Source organism: Geotrypetes seraphini, chromosome 1 (genome assembly GCF_902459505.1).
Source record: "Geotrypetes seraphini chromosome 1, aGeoSer1.1, whole genome shotgun sequence".
Classification (NCBI taxonomy): domain Eukaryota; kingdom Metazoa; phylum Chordata; class Amphibia; order Gymnophiona; family Dermophiidae; genus Geotrypetes; species Geotrypetes seraphini.
This window is the reverse complement of record NC_047084.1, coordinates 360,369,018-360,386,987: the sequence shown is the minus strand read 5'-3', so window position 1 is coordinate 360,386,987 and position 17,970 is coordinate 360,369,018. Positions and strand designations below refer to the sequence as shown.

The 17,970-nt window shown below is 45.2% G+C and overlaps 1 protein-coding gene across 4 annotated transcripts in view; it reads right to left on the bottom strand.

Annotated features, from left to right (window-relative positions):
* The window catches only part of UBA6 (ubiquitin like modifier activating enzyme 6), a 328,373-nt gene that overhangs the window by 69,413 nt on the left and 240,990 nt on the right, over positions 1 to 17,970 (bottom strand). For all 4 annotated transcript variants that reach the window (XM_033914779.1, XM_033914755.1, XM_033914773.1 and 1 more), the window contains one exon: positions 10,650 to 10,719. In XM_033914779.1, coding sequence (XP_033770670.1) covers positions 10,650 to 10,719 — 70 coding nt within the window. The remainder of the gene's footprint in view (positions 1 to 10,649; positions 10,720 to 17,970) is intronic.

Sequence of the window (17,970 nt, the reverse complement as noted above, 5' to 3'; positions counted from 1 at the left end):
GAGCAGAAAACCGCCTCTGATATGATGGCTGCTGTTTAAATGGACGAGGAGGAGGAGGCTTCTTTTTATTTTTCAGCAAAGTATCCCACCTCGTCTCATGGGCAGAGAGCTTTTGAGTGGTGGTATCCATAGATTCTCCAAAGAGCTCATCACCCAGGCAGGGAGCATTGGCAAGGCGGTCCTGGTGGTTCACATCAAGGTCGGAGACTCGGAGCCATGCCAATCGTCTCATCGCTACAGACATAGCCGTGGCTCGGGATGTGAGTTCAAAAGTATCATAGATGGACCGGACCATGAACTTCCTGAGTTGTAGGAGACTGGAAGTGCATTGTTGGAATGCAGGAAGCTTACGGTCAGGAAGATACTTTTGAAAAGAAGAGACTTGCTGAATCAAATGTTTCAGGTAAAAAGAGAAGTGAAACGCATAGTTACCTGAACGGTTGGCCAGCATTGCATTTTGGTAAAGTCTTTTACCAAATTTATCCATGGCCTTGCCCTATCTGCCAGGAGGGACAGAGGCATATACACTAGAGCCTGCCGATTTTTTGAGGGATGGAAAGGGTGTCCGACATCTCCTTAAGAAACTTGGTGAAGGACGAGTGCTCTGGCTTACCAGCAGGATCCTGCACTGATGTAACATCCTCCTCCAAGGAATAATCTGCCTCGGTACCGAGGGGGTCATCAGAATCATCCCACAAATCAGGGTCCCGTACCGATGACAGACGGCCCTGAGAAAGTGGGGTAGAAGGTTCGGTATGCTTGGTTTTGCGTACCGATTTACCAGACCTCATGGACACCGTACCGGGTGACTGTACAGCAGTACGGGTGTCAGAGAACGGCACCGGCTCCGAAGTCGAGAAAGCAGTGCGTCGAAGAGACTTCGGTTCCGCCGAGAGAACAGGCATAGAAACAGATTTTTGCGGTGCCGACAACGTCGATGCCGACAAAACAGGCTGTTCGACGATCGGCACCGAATGCTCAGTAGGTACCGACACTGGAAGGCTCGGAGTCAGCAGAGCCGGGAGCAAGTGTTGTAACTGCTCCTTAAGCTGGACCTGAAGGATGGATGCTATTTTCTCATCCAGAGACGGTCCCAATGGCACCGGTACCGCTTTTTTCTTGCTCGGTACCTGCGGTGCAGCTCGATGCTCAGGCGAAGTCGATGCCGATGAAGAGGCAGTGACTTCAATAGGAGCGGAGCGTTTGTGAGGCCGGCGCACAGTCTGCAGGACTTGGCTCACTGCTTGTTCGACTGGCGGGTTAAGGACAGTAGGGGATGGCTTCTTAGCTGGCTTACCTACAGGGTGCGACACCGAGGATGGATCTTGCGGTGTCTAAGTCACCGGTGCCGATTTGGAGGAAGATGACGGTGTCGATGCTGGGGGAACTTCCATGGCGGCACCGAAAAGAATTCGCTGTTGAATTTGGCGATTCTTTAGAGTTCTCTTTTGGAGAGAACTGCAGCGGGTGCACGTTTCTGCCCTATGGTCCGGACCCAGACACTGAAGGCACCACTTGTGCGGGTCGGAAAGAGAAATAGGACGTGTACACCGCTGACACTTCTTAAAACTCGGTGAAGGGGGCATGAAGGGAAAAACGGCCGTAGCAAAATCGAAGCCCGAGGCTTCGATGGTGCCAACAGGCCCCGCCGGGGCTGACCGGAAAAAAGTCGAAAAAAAATGGACTTTTTTTAAAAAAAAAAAATAAAAGAAAGAAACGATAAGGTGAATAAATCATGACAAGAAAATAACGCGCGAGCGGGAAGGCGAGAAAAATTTGAAAAAATTTTCCAACAGCAGTTGGAACACGCGTCTTCTTAGCTCCGCGGAAACTAAGAAACTGGAGACCGCGCGCCTCTGTCAGGCGGGAAGGCACTCGCGCGTGCGCGGTGCGGCCTACTAGAACTTTCAAAGAGTGCAATCACTCTAAAATTGTCCGTACCGGGGCTCCGTCGGTGCCGTCACCCATCAGTCAAGAATATGCTGCCTGCTTGTCCTGGGATAATCTATTTTACTACTTGGGATCTTACTAGGTACTTGGGACCTGGGTTGGTCACTGTTGGAAATAGAATACTGGGCTTGATGGACCTTCTTTGGTCTGTCCCAGTATGGCAATCCTAATGTTCTTATTTTTTAGGCATCTAGCATTTATGTTTATTAAAATTTAATATACTGTTTACTTAATGACTATAAAGAGGTTTACAAATTATAAATAAAAAGTAAACAACTTATAAAAGGAACTCCATCATTATAGCAGTAAAGACTTAAATAGAGAGAGACAAGATTCAATCAGAACCAGCCTCTTTTGGACTCCAATCGTTGCTTGCAGAGAAGCTAGTGCATCATGCCATCACTGCATAAGTCAACGTTAGAAACAGCTCTAAACAGAGAAGTTTAAAATAAAATTTTGAATTTTTAAAACTTTCTTCTACCCAAACGTAATTTGGAAGGCGATTCCACAAAAAAGGAACTAGACAGAAACACACTATTTCTGGTTGATTCCCATCTGGCTCTTTTATTGGAATGGCAATATTAGTTTATTATCTAGCAGTGATCTACTTGGGGTATATTGAATAGTCAAAGAATGTGGATAATTTGGTTGTTGACTATAATATGCTTTGTATTAATGTTGGTATTTTATAAATTTAACTTGGTAAGTAACAGATAAGAAGGGTGACAAGGGTGGTAAGCAACAAAAAAGAAGGGTGATGTGATCAAATTTCCTTCTGTTATTTAGTAATCTAAGTGCCATGTTTTATAGGTGTCTAAAATTTGTATAAAGACACTTCAAATTGAGGTGTTTTTTCCCCCTGCATCTGCAGGTTGCTTAGAAGTTGATGGGGATAATTTGCATTCTTTACTCTTCTCTTCCCTTAAACTCTCCTGGTTCCCATTCACCACTGTTGAAACCTCTCTATTGGGTTCTCCTAAATGCCCTGTTTCAATAGTATTCTTCAAGGATACATACCAAACCATGCACTTTTAAACTGGAGGAGGTGGCATAGTGGTGAGAGCAGCTGTCTCAGCACCCTGAGATTGTGAGTTCAATCCCAACCTGCACCCTGTGACTCTAGACAAGTTACTTAACACTCCATTGCCCCAGGTACCACAGATTGTGAGCCTGCCGGGACAGATAAGGAAAATACTTAAGACTACCTGTTTACTAGTCAATGAATTGTAAACCGCTTTGAGTGAATTTCTTTATGGAAAGGTGGCTAATAAATCTAAAATAGTAAATAAATCAACTAAAATGAAGGGAATGCAGACAATCTCCTTTTTAAATGTTAGCACCAGAAACCTGGTTCCATCATTTCAAAATAGGCTCCCCCTTTCCGAGAACATTGCCCAGTTCCTAACAAATCTAAATTCCTTATCCCTGTAAAATCATCTCAAAAAACGCATTGAGACTTTAGAGCTCTGCCTGCCTCTTGGGTCTTGGAAGTGGAACAGGATACATTTCTGAAAATGTTACCCTGGAGGATCTGGATTTCAAATTTCTACCCAAAAATCTGAATTTGGCTTCCAAAACTTCCCTACCACATTTTTCAATGTTAATAGTATCTGCAAGTACCAAGGTAGCTGGCTCCACCACAGCACTATCGAAAATCCTATCTAGGTGACACGTGAGGTTTGCTACCTTCACACAAGGCAAGTGACCAGGCAGTCCACACATCCACCAGCCACCCACATGTCTAATGACTGAATCTCCAACTACGACTGCCCTAATCCTTTCCACCTGGGCAGAAGCTCCTACAGATATATCTTTGGTTCAAGAGAACAATGCATGTCCTGGTGCGTAGGTCCTAACTACAAGATTATTTCCTACTTCATCAAGATGAAGCTCTCCTTTAAGGAGACCATCTTCTGCCAAATCAGTATAAGGGCTGCCAGACTGAAGGTGGGATCTCTCCAATGTTCCTATAGGTCTCCTTTATATACTTATGTTTCCCCTGGCAATTCCAAGTCCGCTGCTCTAGGCTCAAGAGAATGAGCTGATTCTCTGAGAGCTAGGAGCTCTTTGCATTGAGCACACTATATAACCTCTCACCAACTGGGAAATCATACATGTGACACTCAGTGCAAAAGACTAGACAGCATCCCTCTTGCTACTGGACTGCTGTCTGCATCTTGGTATTCCTGAGATTTTTAATTAAAAAACTTAAGATACTAGGGATATTACACTAAATTAAAAAGCCTTAAAACTAAATAAATCACATAACAATGTTTGTTTTTCAGAAAGCAAACTGGATGAATCGTCCACCACAAATATGATTGCCACAGAGCAGGAGTAACAGATATTAGGATCCACTAAGTTCCCAGAAGCTCAACATCACTAGGAAGCCAGGATCTATTGAGCCTTTCTCCGGCTTTGCCGAACCTGAGCAGCAATGTTCTTAGTGGGTAATATGGAGGAACCTTATGCCAATTTAGGGTATAACTGCCCCTCCCCTGACTATTTGAAGGATGTGTGGTCTTCATGGCATCAACGCTTATCAACTATGCTACTGATCTAGAACTCCAGGTAATGTGGTTAATGGGAATCAATGTTGATGCTTCTTCGTCTTTGCTCAATACACATTGGTGCCTCGATGACAACATAGAAGATGTCCATCCAATCCTTGGTGTTGGGTATGATGCAGGTTAGTCCGATGGGGCCTTTTAGAACTCAATGTCGAGGCAGGGGAGATCTCATTGATATTGTTGCAACTCCAGTGTCTGATGCAGCTCTGCTAGCCATAAGGATCATTGCCTCCAATGATGATAAACCAGACTTAGAAGCGCCAAAAAGTTTCTTGAATTGGGCCTTTTTAATCTTGTGTCTTTTTTTGCATTTTAGAACAAATATGACGGAAACTGTATGGTCAGGTCCTAGACATGACAAAACATCAATTGTGAGAATCAGTTAAAGAAATGTTTTTGCCACCACCTATTACATTTCTTAAAAACACTGGGAGTTTTTAAAGGACAGGGAAAAAATAGTTGGAGAAATTAAATGTCTCGATTTTAGAAAAAAGAGGAATTGTCCTAATTGGCCACTCAAACCTAAGAGGGTCAAGAGAGCTATGCAAAAAAATAAAGAACACTTAAAACATGCTGAAAACACTAAAAGGTTTAGAAGTTAAAGGAAGAAAAAAAATGAATAAAAGGTTCCACATACTCCATGGAAAGGCACCAACCAAGAAGAAAAAAATAAACGTTGATAGAACCTGTTAACTTGACTTCTTTGTTCCATGGCCAATGCAATGCGGCACTGCCAAAAGCTTTTTACATAGTAACATAGTAAATGACGGCAGATAAAGACCTAAACTGTCCAAACACTCTGCTCATTAGTTATACCCATTTTTCTTTAATGTTAGGTTGTGTCCGTGTCGAAACATCACTAGATTGCATCACCCAAACATAACATCATATCCTGTTTGTCTTCAGAGAAATATATATATGCTAGATGTCTATAAAGCAATGTTACTTACCGTAACAGTTGTTATCCAGGGACAGCAGGCAGCTATCTCACTAGTGGGTGATGTCATCCGACAGAGCCCCGACACGGACATCTTGAAAGCATGTCTTGCTTGAAGAAACTTAGAAGTTTCGAGATGCCCGCACCGCGCATGCGCCAGTGCCTTCCCGCCCGATGTACCGGGCGTGTCTCCTCAGTTCAGGTAGCTAGCCTGAGAAGCCAACCCAGGGGAGGTGGGTGGGACGTGAGAATAGCTGCCTGCTGTCCCTGGATAACAACTGTTACGGTAAGTAACATTGCTTTATCCCAGGACAAGCAGGCAGGTATTCTCACTAGTGGGTGGAAATACACCAGGAAGAGAATCTAGTCCATTTTTGGGAATAGCATTGTCGAGTAGCAGGCTTCCTGGAAGCCTCCAAGACCTCCCTCACTGCTTGAGAGAACTGGTGAGGAGTTATGTTGAAAGGAACCAAGCTGTCAGGTGGAGAGACTGCAGATTGGGATGAAGTAATGAACCTTGATGTTGAGTGAGTAGTGAAGGAAACACTGGAAGAAGTACTGGCTCCCTGCTGCTCAGTTGAAGTAGAAGGGAGAACCAAGGTTGTCTGGGCCACCGAGGAGCAATCAGAATCATGGTGGCATGGTCCGATCTCAACTTGACTAGAGTCTTTTGAATGAGAGGGAAAGGAGGAAACGCATATAGGAAGCGATTCCCCCAATCCAGTAGAAAAGCGTCTGCCTCGAGGCGATGGGGAGTGTATATCCTGGAGCAAAACTGAGGCAGTTTGAAGTTGTGTGGGGCTGCAAAGAGGTCTATCTGAGGCGTCCCCCACTGTGCAAATATCTGATGAAGGGGCTTGGAATGGAGAGTCCATTCGTGAGGCTGGAGAAGACGACTCAATTTGTCTGCCAGGACATTGTCTTTCCCCTGAATGTAGACAGCCCTGAGGAAGGTGTTGTGGCGGACCGCCCAATCCCAGACTCGAAGAGCTTCCTGGCAAAGAGGGGCCGAGCCCGTGCCCCCTTGTTTGTTGACATAATACATGGCGACCTGATTGTCGGTGCGAATTAGGACCACCATGTCGTGAAGCAGATGTTGAAAAGCTTGAAGAGCATTGAAGATGGCTCTGAGCTCCAGAAGATTGATTTGATGGAGTCGTTCCGCACTGGTCCAGAATCCCTGAGTGCGGAGACCATCCAGATGAGCTCCCTATGCATAGTTCGATGAATCGGTGGTGAGAACTTTCTGGTGGGGAGGAGAGTGAAACAGTAAACCTCTGGATAGATTCGAAGAGGTCATCCACCAGAGAAGAGACTGCCGTAGAGCAGAAGTGACTACAATGTGGCGGGACAACGGGTCGGACACCTGAGTCCACTGAGATGCCAAGGTCCATTGAGGAATTCTGAGATGTAGTCTGGCAAAAGGCGTCACATGAACTGTGGATGCCATGTGACCCAAGAGGACCATCATGTGTCTCGCTGAGATGGACGGGCGAGAAGACACCGACTGGCAGAGCAGAAGAAGAGCATCCATGCGTTGAGGAGGAAGGAACGCTCGAAGTTGGATGGTATCCAGGACCGCCCCGATAAAGGGGAGAGTCTGGGTGGGCTGAAGATGTGACTTGGGAAAGTTGATCTCGAAGCCCAAGTTCTGCAGAAAATAAATTGTCGTCAAGGTCGCCGAAATGACCTCTGGAGCCGACGGGGCCTTGATGAGCCAGTCGTCGAGGTATGGAAACACCTGGAGACCCATGTTCCGGAGTGCAGCGGCCACCACCACCAGACACTTCGTGAAGACTCTGGGCGAAGAGGAAAGGCCGAATGGAAGCACTCGATACTGCAGATGTAGATGTCCCACCCGAAATCTGAGGAACTTGCGGGAGGCCGGATGAATCGGGATGTGAGTGTAGGCCTCCTTGAGGTCCAGAGAGCATAACCAATCGTTCTGCTCGAGGAGGGGATAGAGAGAGGCAAGGGTCAGCATACGGAACCGCTCCTTGACCAAAAACTTGTTGAGGACTCGAAGGTCCAAAATGGGCCGCAGATCGCCCGTCTTCTTCGGAACTAGGAAATATCGGGAGTAAAACCCTTGGTTCTGCTGATCTAACGGGACTGGCTCGACGGCCCGAAGCCGAAGCAAGGCCTGAGCCTCCTGGAGAAGAAGGGCGGTCTGCGTTAAGTTGGAAGGATACTCTCTTGGAGGGTGGTCCGGGGGGACCCGTTGGAAATGAAGAGAGTATCCCTCTCTTACGATGGTAAGGACCCAAAGGTCTGTGGTGATTGACTCCCATCGATGACAAAAATGATGGAGACGACCCCCTATGGGAAAAACAGGGGAAGACAGAACGTTGGTTATGCTCCCTGGAAGAGAGTCAAAAAGGCTGAGTAGCCTTGGGTGCAGCCGGCATCTGAGGCTTCTGCTGAGTCTTTTGCGGAGGCTGTCTCTTCGCAGGCTGTCTCGCAGGAGGAGTCTGTCTCGGTTGATAACGCCGTTGGTAAATTTGAGGCGGTCTAGAGGGACGAGACTGCTGAGGCTTCGGTTTAGGACGCAGAATAGACTGAAAAGACTTTTCATGGTCCGACAGCTTTTTAGTAACAGTTTCTATAGACTCATCAAATAGATCAGCTCCTGCACAAGGTACATTTGCAAGTCTGTCTTGGAGGTTCGGATCCATATCGATGGTTCGAAGCCACGCCAGGCGACGCATGGCAACCGAACATGCCGCAGCTCGAGCCGAGAGCTCAAAGGCATCGTAGGAGGATTGCATCAGTTGAAGGCGTAATTGGGACAGGGTCGCCACCACCTCTTCAAACTGGAAACGAGCCTGAGCATCGATGAAAGGAGTGAACTTGCGGAGCACCGGCAAGAAAAAATCCAAGTATGAAGAGAAGAAAAAGTTGTAGTTGAGCACTCGAGTCGCCATCATCGAGTTTTGATAGATACGTCTACCAAACTTATCCATCGTTCTCCCCTCTCTGCCCGGAGGCACAGAAGCATAGACTTGGGAGGGATGAGAACGTTTGAGAGAGGACTCAACTAGAAGGGACTGATGAGAAAGCTGAGCTCCCTCAAACCCCTTGTGGTGAACGATGCGGTATCGAGCATCCAGTTTACTGGGAACTGCAGGCAAGGAATACGGTGTCTCAAAACAGCGCATGAAAGTCTGGTCCAGCAGCTTGAGTAGAGGAAGCCGAAGTGTCTCCGCCGGAGGGTGAGGTAAATGCATGGTGTCCAAATACTCCTTAGAATATTTGGACCCAGTGTCCAAAGTCACATCCAAGTCATCCGCCATCTGTCGGAGAAAGGATGAGAAAGACAGTTGGTCTGCTAAGGCCGGCCGACGAGACGGACTAGAAGACGTGGAAGCCTCCGGGTCCAGGGAGAGCTGAGATCGGCATGGAGAATAGGAGGCAGATGGTTCCTCATACTCCGGCCCCTCCGGCTGGGACACATCCAACGAGGAGTATCCCAAACGCTGCATCTTCTTCTGCGGAGACACCTCCGAATGACGTGAGGAGTGCCGAGAAGATTGCCGAGATCGATGCCCCTCCCGGTGACGGGACGGAGAACGAGATCTTCTATGCATCGATTGATCCTTCGAAGCCTCAAAGGAATGGATAGGGCTCGATGCAGTGGATCGCAGAGGTGGCAGAGATGCGGATTCACGCAGCGCCACCCATGTCTGGTATGGAGTGCGGAAGAACTCCTCCTGCGATGCAGTATGCCCAGGACTACGATTATCAGGAGCCGCCCTAGCACCCTGTTGGTGTGGAGGTGTGATGGGCTCCAAAGGTGGCATCTCAGGAAGGGAAGCCCTCCTGGAGGATTCCGCCGCCCTCCGCCGATCCCCCTCATCGAGCAGAGATATCGAACGACGAGGAGGAGGGGGAGGGGGCGGACCGCCCTCTGAAACCGAGGCCGGAATCTCACCTTGAATGTTGGCGATAAGCCGGGGTCCCATAGTGCGCATAAGCTCGACAAACTGAGCTTCTAGCAGGGATCGAAGCGAAGCCGATATGGAGGGATCCGCACCGAAAGGGGGTCCTCCTGCACGGTCTTCGCGTTCCTTCGTGGCCAAGTGCTTCTGCTTGCTAGCTTTAGGCACTTTGATGACCACGGGAGGGACAGTGGAAGGCGGTACCTGAACCGAGGAGACGGAGGCAGGTGCCGATGCTGAACTCCAAGCAGAAGCCGGGACAAACGATGCGGGCTTCACGATGCTCGATGCAGGAGTTGCAGACGCAGGTTTCGAATGGACCTGCGAAACCTCAACAGCCGCAGTAGCAGAGATGTCCTTGGCAGTCTCCATCTTGAACATCGACTCCCAGAGCAAGCAGCGCCGCTTAAACGAGCGCGCAGTGAGCGTGGAACAAGGCCGGCACGATTTCGGAACGTGTTCCGGACCAAGACACTGAAGGCAGCGTCGGTGTGGGTCCGTCAGCGAAATCGCACGCTGGCACTTGCTGCACTTTTTAAAACCGGTGATTGGTCAGGACATAGGCCGGAAAATCGACGCTGCAAGGTCGAAGCCGCTAGGCCGCAGCCACGAGGCCGGCCCGGCCGAACCGCCGGAAGAAATAATTTTAAGTTTTTTTTTTTTTTTTTTTTAGAAAAATAAAGTAAAATTGAAATAAAGTCAAAGAAATAAACAGAAACGCGGGTTAAAGAAGGCAAAAAACTGAAATTCAGTCAGCGCAGAATGAAGTACAAACTTCTCAGCTCCGCGGAAAGAAAAGAACTGAGGAGACACGCCCGGTACATCGGGCGGGAAGGCACTGGCGCATGCGCGGTGCGGGCATCTCGAAACTTCTAAGTTTCTTCAAGCAAGACATGCTTTCAAGATGTCCGTGTCGGGGCTCTGTCGGATGACATCACCCACTAGTGAGAATACCTGCCTGCTTGTCCTGGGATAATATATACTAACACTTTCAAAGTATACCAGTCTGCACTTTTGTACCAATATGGCATGCCATCTTTCAGAGTGCAGATCAGGGCATAATCTAAGTTCTCATATAAAATCAAAATGGTTTCACATACATTAGGTAGGGCAGTGAAATGCAGAGCTTATGCATATTTTCATAGAAATTCAAAGATTTAATATCTATATAATGAAACTGCAAATAATTGCGTTTTAAAGAACTCTAATGAACCTTATGCTGTGTTACTCTTCTTGGTTTCTCCCAAAGATTACCTTTTCTGAGACAGGGATGCAGTGTACTGCAGCAAACAGTTTTGCTGAGCTTAATATAAAACTTCTATGTCTGTAGATATAGAAAGAAAATAATTATAATTAATATGCAACTATTTTGACATTAGAGATGATTTGAAAATTAGTTACATAAATAGAACATAGACACATGATGGCAGATAAAGGCCAAATGGCCCATCTAGTCTGCCCATCCGCAGTAACCATTATCTCTTTCTCTCTCTGAGAAAAGTATGTGCATAAATGGAATACAGACTACATGTACTACCTAATACTGAATGAGAATTTAGTCAAGTGAGAAAGACATGACATATGGAACTATGTAAGTATCCTTAGGATTTTGCTTGAAGTTATATATGAATCCAAACAGTTAACACCCACATAACAGAGGGGCCCCTAGACTGCAATCCTCAATCGTGTCAGTAGTTTTGTCAAAGTTAACAAGTGGATTAATTAAGTTGGACAGTGGTGTGAACATGTTCCTGGTCAACTCCTGCGTACTTTCAGAATTAGTTTTCTCTGATGGTTAAGCATAAAAAGGAAGGCCAATATCTCCCTCTCCCCTAAAGCCCCAACCATTTCCTTCCACTAGACTATGCTGTGAAACATTTTTGGACCCAAGAAATCTGCTCTGATGTGGTCCCAAATAAGCCACTGAAGACAGGTGGGTCAATGGTGGTTCTTAGGCTGGATACCTTATCAAACTCTGTTGTGGGTTCCCCCAACCCAGTGCATATGCATTCTTTAGTCATGCTACTTGAAAAGGCACATATAGAAGATATTTGTGGCCTAGAAGCGTGTGAAGGGGAGAAAGCAGAACGAGTGCCTTAGTTTCAAGTTTCCTACACAATATGGCTATGGAAAGTGGTATTGCTTTGGGGACTCAAAGTGCTTTGGAGATAAATAGGGGACTACTGCCATGCTCCTTTTCCTAGCTTTTCCTAGACTGTTGTGTCTTGAGGAGGATGGAGGTTAATTGGAGTCTTCTTTACCCCTCCACCATTTCAAATTGACTTTACAATGTTCAAACCATTTTATTTTAGAATTTATCCGAGACAAGCAATTTCAGAATGGGGTACAGCTTTGGTTCCCAAAATTATGGTTTTTCATTGGCAAGATCCAGGAAACTGTACCTTTAAGATCTAATCAGTACTGTTTGTAATTCTAACAATGGAACTTATTTGTGGGACTCTACTGCAAGTTAGAGCATCTTGCTTTAGGATAGGGCTCCCTGAAGGCATTCCCCCCCAAAATACATTTCAAACACTGTTTCCTTTGTCACAGATTATGCAGTTTATTTATAAGCTGAAGACCAGCAGTCTAGAGATATGGTGGTGTTTTAATTGTTATTTTACATGTATTTATTTATACTGAATACCACTTTAAATAGTTTATTTTAGAAGGTGATATTTAAGCTTTGATAATAAATAGAAGAAGTGAGAAATAGGAAAAAATGTATGGAAAATGTTGAAATCAGTTTGGCTGGGACTTAATCTCTAGTCTAGAAGCTTCTTTACTGAAAGGTTGCACTGTTTTCTGGAATAAAGTAAAGAAGCTTTTGAAGGGAAGATTAAGTACTTACCTTGATAATCTGCTTTCTAGTAAATTGGAGCATCAGTCTTGAACCTGTGGGTAGTGACCCTCTGATCGTGAAATCTGGTGTAGAGAGCCTCATTTACATTTTTCTACTCCACTTCCCATCACTCTAGGCTACCCTGTAAATCCTCAGTTCGTATCAGATGGTTAGCCCTAGAGAACATAACAGGGTGGAGTATGGGGATGCTCCCTGAGAAACAAGTCTGTTCTGTTCATATCACAACATTGTCAAGATAATCAAGATCATTTATAACATATAACGAGGTGGAATGAACAAGTCACCTACCTGAGTGCAACCTGCACTAACAAGTCTTGGAATTCTGAAAGATACCCCCTGGTCTCTTCAAAATAGAAGTGGTCTCCCCTATTCTTGATCTTGTGGACAGAGGAAAGAACAAGATATCTGGTAAAACTGACATGTCTGACACAGCAAGCAAGCTAATGAACATCTGACAGAATGAGCTTCAAGACTGATGTTCCCATTTACTAGAAAGAAGATTATCAAAGTAAGTACCTAATCTCCCTTCTAGTGCAAAAGGAACATCAATCTTGAACCTGTGGGATATACCAAAGCAGTCCTCAGAATCTAGGGTGGTACAGATTAGCCTGCTAAAAGTACTGAAGATCTAAACGTGGTATCCAATTTGGCTGCTACAGCCACCTATAAAAAACTCTGTGAAAGTATGAAGGGAGGACCATGTGGCCACTCTACAAATGTCTTCAGAGGAAACTGCTCTAGACTCCACTCAGGAGGATGCTACGCTCCTAGCGAAAATGTGCCTTTAAGGAGGCTGCGTTCCACTTCAGATATAAATTGAAGAAATGGTCATATGAATCCCTCTAGAAATGGTCGCTTTGATAGCCAGCCAGCCCTGGTGGCTAGTACCCGCTGATACAAAGAGATGATCAGACAGTTAAAACTCATTTGTCACTTCCAGATAACGAAGCAACACTCTGCGAACATCCAGCAATTTCAGAACTTTGTCACTCTTCTTGGATCCCCAAGGTATGACGCCAGGCAACTGTACTTCCTAGTTCATGTGAAAACTTGAGACTACTTTCAGCAAGAAAGAGGGGACTGTACGCAGTAATACTCCAGTCTCCAAAAATCTGAGAAAGGTGTAAAATATGCCCCCATAATGTAATCTTTGGTGTTTACAAGTGTATATGTTTTTGGCTAGTCTATTGTGGGTGTGCAAGAGGTCCTGGGATCAATCCTCAGAGGACCAGTGGGAAGTAAATTAATGACAATGATAGCCAACAGTGGTTGCTTAAAAAATATATTTTGTAGAAATAGGCTTACTATTATAGAGGTGCAATTCTTAGAAGAAATATACACCATATATATTCTTGGTACTAAAGTACAGAAAGATATGCTATTATAGAGCCGCTTCTGTGTGTATAGAGGAAAACATATGGCTTTCCAAGAACGGTTTACCTGAATGAAGGTATGTGTATCTTGGGCTTGGATAGTGGGTATACAGGTGTGAATAGGCAGAAAAGGAGAAAGAGGCAGAGAGAGAAATCAGCAAGAGAGAAGGCAGCAATATCTTTTTTGCAGGTTATCAGATTTGTGCTGCTTTAGTGAAATAATGTAGTATATGAGCGGTTGAGATGGAATAATCTTATGATTTTTGTTGCTGTATGTGATTTTTAAGATGGTCAAACGCTGAAATGTGTATGTGATACTGTGAGCTGCCTTGGATAAAGGCAGATTAAAAATGTCTTAAATAAAAAAATAAAAATAAGAGAGGGGTGGGGTAGGCTTTTAACTTGTATTTATAAATCTGACACTTGTTCTATTGTTGTTAAATACACATTTTTCCAGCATCTTTCTCTGCCATCCTTAATTGATAAGGAAGGTGTGACACAGGAATAGTAGAAGGAATTATTGTAGTCTGTCTGGCTTCTTTGTTCCATTCAAAGTAACATATCTTCTTGATAAAACAGTCCAGTCTGGCTGGATACTTAAGGTATGTGGATTCTGTGCAGGAGCTTTTAAGGTCTATCCACATCAACAATCCAAAGTCAGATCGATATAATATCCCATAGGCCTTTGCTGGCATTGGTTAGACCATGCTGACAACCAGCACTCAGCAAATAAGGCTAATAAAAGGATTCTCTACAGCAGTGATTCCCAACCCTGTCCTGGAGGAACACCAGGCCAATCGAGTTTTCAGGCTAGCCCTAATGAATATGCATGAGAGAGATTTGCATATGATGGAAGTGATAGGCATGCAAATTTGCTTCATGCATATTCATTAGGGCTAGCCTGAAAACCCAATTGGCCTGGTGTTCCTCCAAGACAGGGTTGGGAACCACTGCTCTACAGGATAAAGCCTGAAATTCATACACACGTCGTGCAGATGTGACTGCCACTAAAAATACTGTTTTAACTGTCAGGTCCATCATTGATGCCTTCTCCAAAGGCTGATATGGAACTCTAGTGCAGTGTTTTTCAACCGCTGTTCCGCGGCACACTAGTGTGCCGCGAGATGTTGCCTGGTGTGCCGCAGGGCCGCCGGGCCCGGAGCTGACAGGGGGCCCGAGGCAGGGGCGCCAGTAGCTCGCCAAGGCAAAGTGAGTCGATCACCCAGGACTCACTTTGTCTTGGCGATCTAATCTATCGAGCCGATAAGTCTTCTTCTCCCCGACGTTAATTCTGCAGTCGGAGAGGAAGTTCGGGCCAGCCAATCGCTGCCTGGCTGGGCGGAACTTCCTCTCCGATTGCAGAATTGACGTCAGGGAGAGCATGCGTCGGAGTCGGCTTTGGGGCCTGTTATCCATTGGTGGGTCCTGTTCCCCGATGGCAGCGGCAGTGGCAGTGGCAGTGGCTTGGGGAACGGCAGGGAGAAAGAAAGAAAGGGGGCAGGCAGGGAAACAGAAGGAAAGAAGAGAAACAGAAAAAAAGAAAGGTCAGGAGAGAGGAAGAAAAAGTTGGGGGAGGGAATGAGGTGTGGAGGAGAGAAAGCATACAGGCTGATAGAAGGGAAGAAAGATTGGATGCACAGTCAGAAGAAGAAAGTGCAACCAGAAATCACCAGACAAGGTAGGAAAAATGATTTTATTTTAAATTTAGCAAAGTGGAGGCAGTATTACCACAGTTTTCAAAGGAATTTGCCCAAATAACTTAATAGTTAACTGGGTAAATTCCCAGAGATGAAAACTTCCCTTCACTTACTATGCACAGTTCTGAATTTATATCTGCTGTCTATATTTTACAATATGGTCCCCTTTTACTAAACCGCAATAGTGGTTTTTAGCGCAGGGAGCCTATGAGCGTCAAGAGCAGTGCTGGGCATTCAGCGCAGCTCCCTGCGCTAAAAACTGCTATTGTGGTTTAATAAAAAGGATGGAGGGTATATTTGTCTATTTTTGTATGCTATAAAAACCAAATACAGAGAGAGACTGAGAGCTGTTGACGAAGAGCTACGTGTGTGTCTTTCTTCGATTCCAGCCAGAATATCAGCTTTGTGTTCAGCCAAACAGGCCCAGGTTTCGCACTGAATAAAGTATTTTATAATTTTTATAATTTTTATTTTGTAATAAAGTAATTATAAAATACTTTCTTTGTGTTTATTTGATTCCTATTCAAGAGAATTACTTTATATATAGTCAATATAGGCAGAGAGTTAAATTTTTTAACATTTTCTAATGGTGGTGTGCCTCGTGATTTTTTTCATGAAACAAGTGTGCCTTTGCCCAAAAAAGGTTGAAAAACACTGCTCTAGTGAGCCCACAGAATGAGATTAAGACTCCACACATTGGAAAAGGTTGACGTACTGGAGGATGCAGATGTAATGCTCCCTTTAATAAAAAGATCAAAAATAATAATCTCCCCTGCCCCAAAAATAACAGAATGAGAGGGAGAGACAGCTCAAACAACACAGCACTAATGAAACCAAGAATTATAATAAAGGAAAAGCCCTCAGTCGCACAGCTTGCACAGGGGAATGAACCCCTGAGACTTCAGCTGTCACAAGTATAAACCCAGAAAGGAAATTAACTGTGAAACATCCCTGGGCTAACCTTGTATAAATTAAATATGATAAACCAGTGCACAAACCAATGTGCTAAAAGTGAAACGCTCAACCTCGCTGCATTTAAATTCCAGGAGGCGTTCCCTCTCGGGTCAGCACCATTTTCAACTCTGCATTGCTATTTGGGGCCGGTGTTTAAAACTCTAGTCACTGCCTGGCTGGTTCCTGAGGAAGGGGATTTCTATCCTCGAAACAGAATACCGTTGGATGAATTTCATCTTGGCTGGCTACCTTTTTGACATGTTGGAGAAGCTAAGTACTTCCTTTAGTTGATTTAATCTACACCTGTGACTGCTCGGTTGATTTTGGTTGCTTACCTTCCCCGAATGAGGGGTAGAGACAGCTTTTACAATCACAGTACATTTAGCGATATTGAAGTTTCACTTTTAGCACATTGGTTTGTGCACTGGTTTATCACATTTAATTTATACAAGGTTAGCCCAGGGATGTTTATATTTGTGACAGTTGAAGTCTCAGGGGTTCATTCCCCCGTGCAAGCTGTGCGACTGAGGGCTTTTCCTTTATTATAATTCTTGGTTTCATTAGTGCTGTCTTGTTTGAGCTGTCTCTCCCTTTCATTCTGTTATATTTTTGGAGCAGGGGAGATTATTATTTTTGAGCTACAATTTTTTCTCCTCTGTTAAAGGGTTCTATCTGATTCGTCCCTTTAATAAAAGGACATTGGCCTCTTACCCAGATGTGTCCAGATTTTCAGTCTGGAGTCTGGAGCATGAAACACGCACTATCTATGCTTTGAGGGAGCCAACCACCAGGCCTTTTTCAAGCCCTTCTTGAAGGAATGCTAGAAACAAAGAAATTGGAGCCATTACTAGGTCCTCACTCTTCTGTGCATACCAGCCCTTCCAGGCCTTCGCTTAGGTGGCCAACATTGTCTGTTTCTTAGATTTTAGGAGAATGACAATAATCACTTCTGAATAGCCTTTGTGTGCTAAGGCTGTGTGCTCAAGAGCAATGCTGCAAGACCTTTGCGCTCTGGATCCTCCAGGGCAATTGGGCCCTGTGAGAGTAATCCCGGATAACAGTGTAGTTTGAGACCCTGGTCCCTTGACACCTTGGCCAGTCTGTTGCAACAAGAACTACCAGCTCCGGGTGCGACATTATTCTCCAAAGGACTCTGCCTATCATAGGTCACGGAGAGAACACATACAGAAGTTCTGCCTATGGCCATGGCAGAACTAGGGTATCCAAGCCAGTGCTTCCTGGCTGGTATCTTCAACTGAAAAACTGAGCCATTTTCTTGTTAGCTGTTGACACCATCAGATCAAACACTGGGCGCCCCCAATGACTCACAATGCTATTGAATGCCTCCTGTGATAAGAGTCCATTTTCCAGGATCTAGAGTCTGCTGGCTGAGAAAATCTGCTTGCACATTGTCCACTTCCACTACATGTGCCATTGAGAGAGCCAGAAGATGGATCTCTACCCACTGAAACAACATTTGGGCCTCCAAGTGCAGTGAAGTACTCTTGGTGCCTACTTGCCGATTGACATAGGCTACCGCCGTTGCATTGTCTAAGCAAACGCATACCATTTTGTTCTGTAGTGAGCTCTAACCAATTGATCGACCACTTCTTCTGTGAAAAAGACCAACGTCCCTGCACTGGACATCTCTTGCAATGTGCTCCCCAATCATATAGGGTAGTATCTGT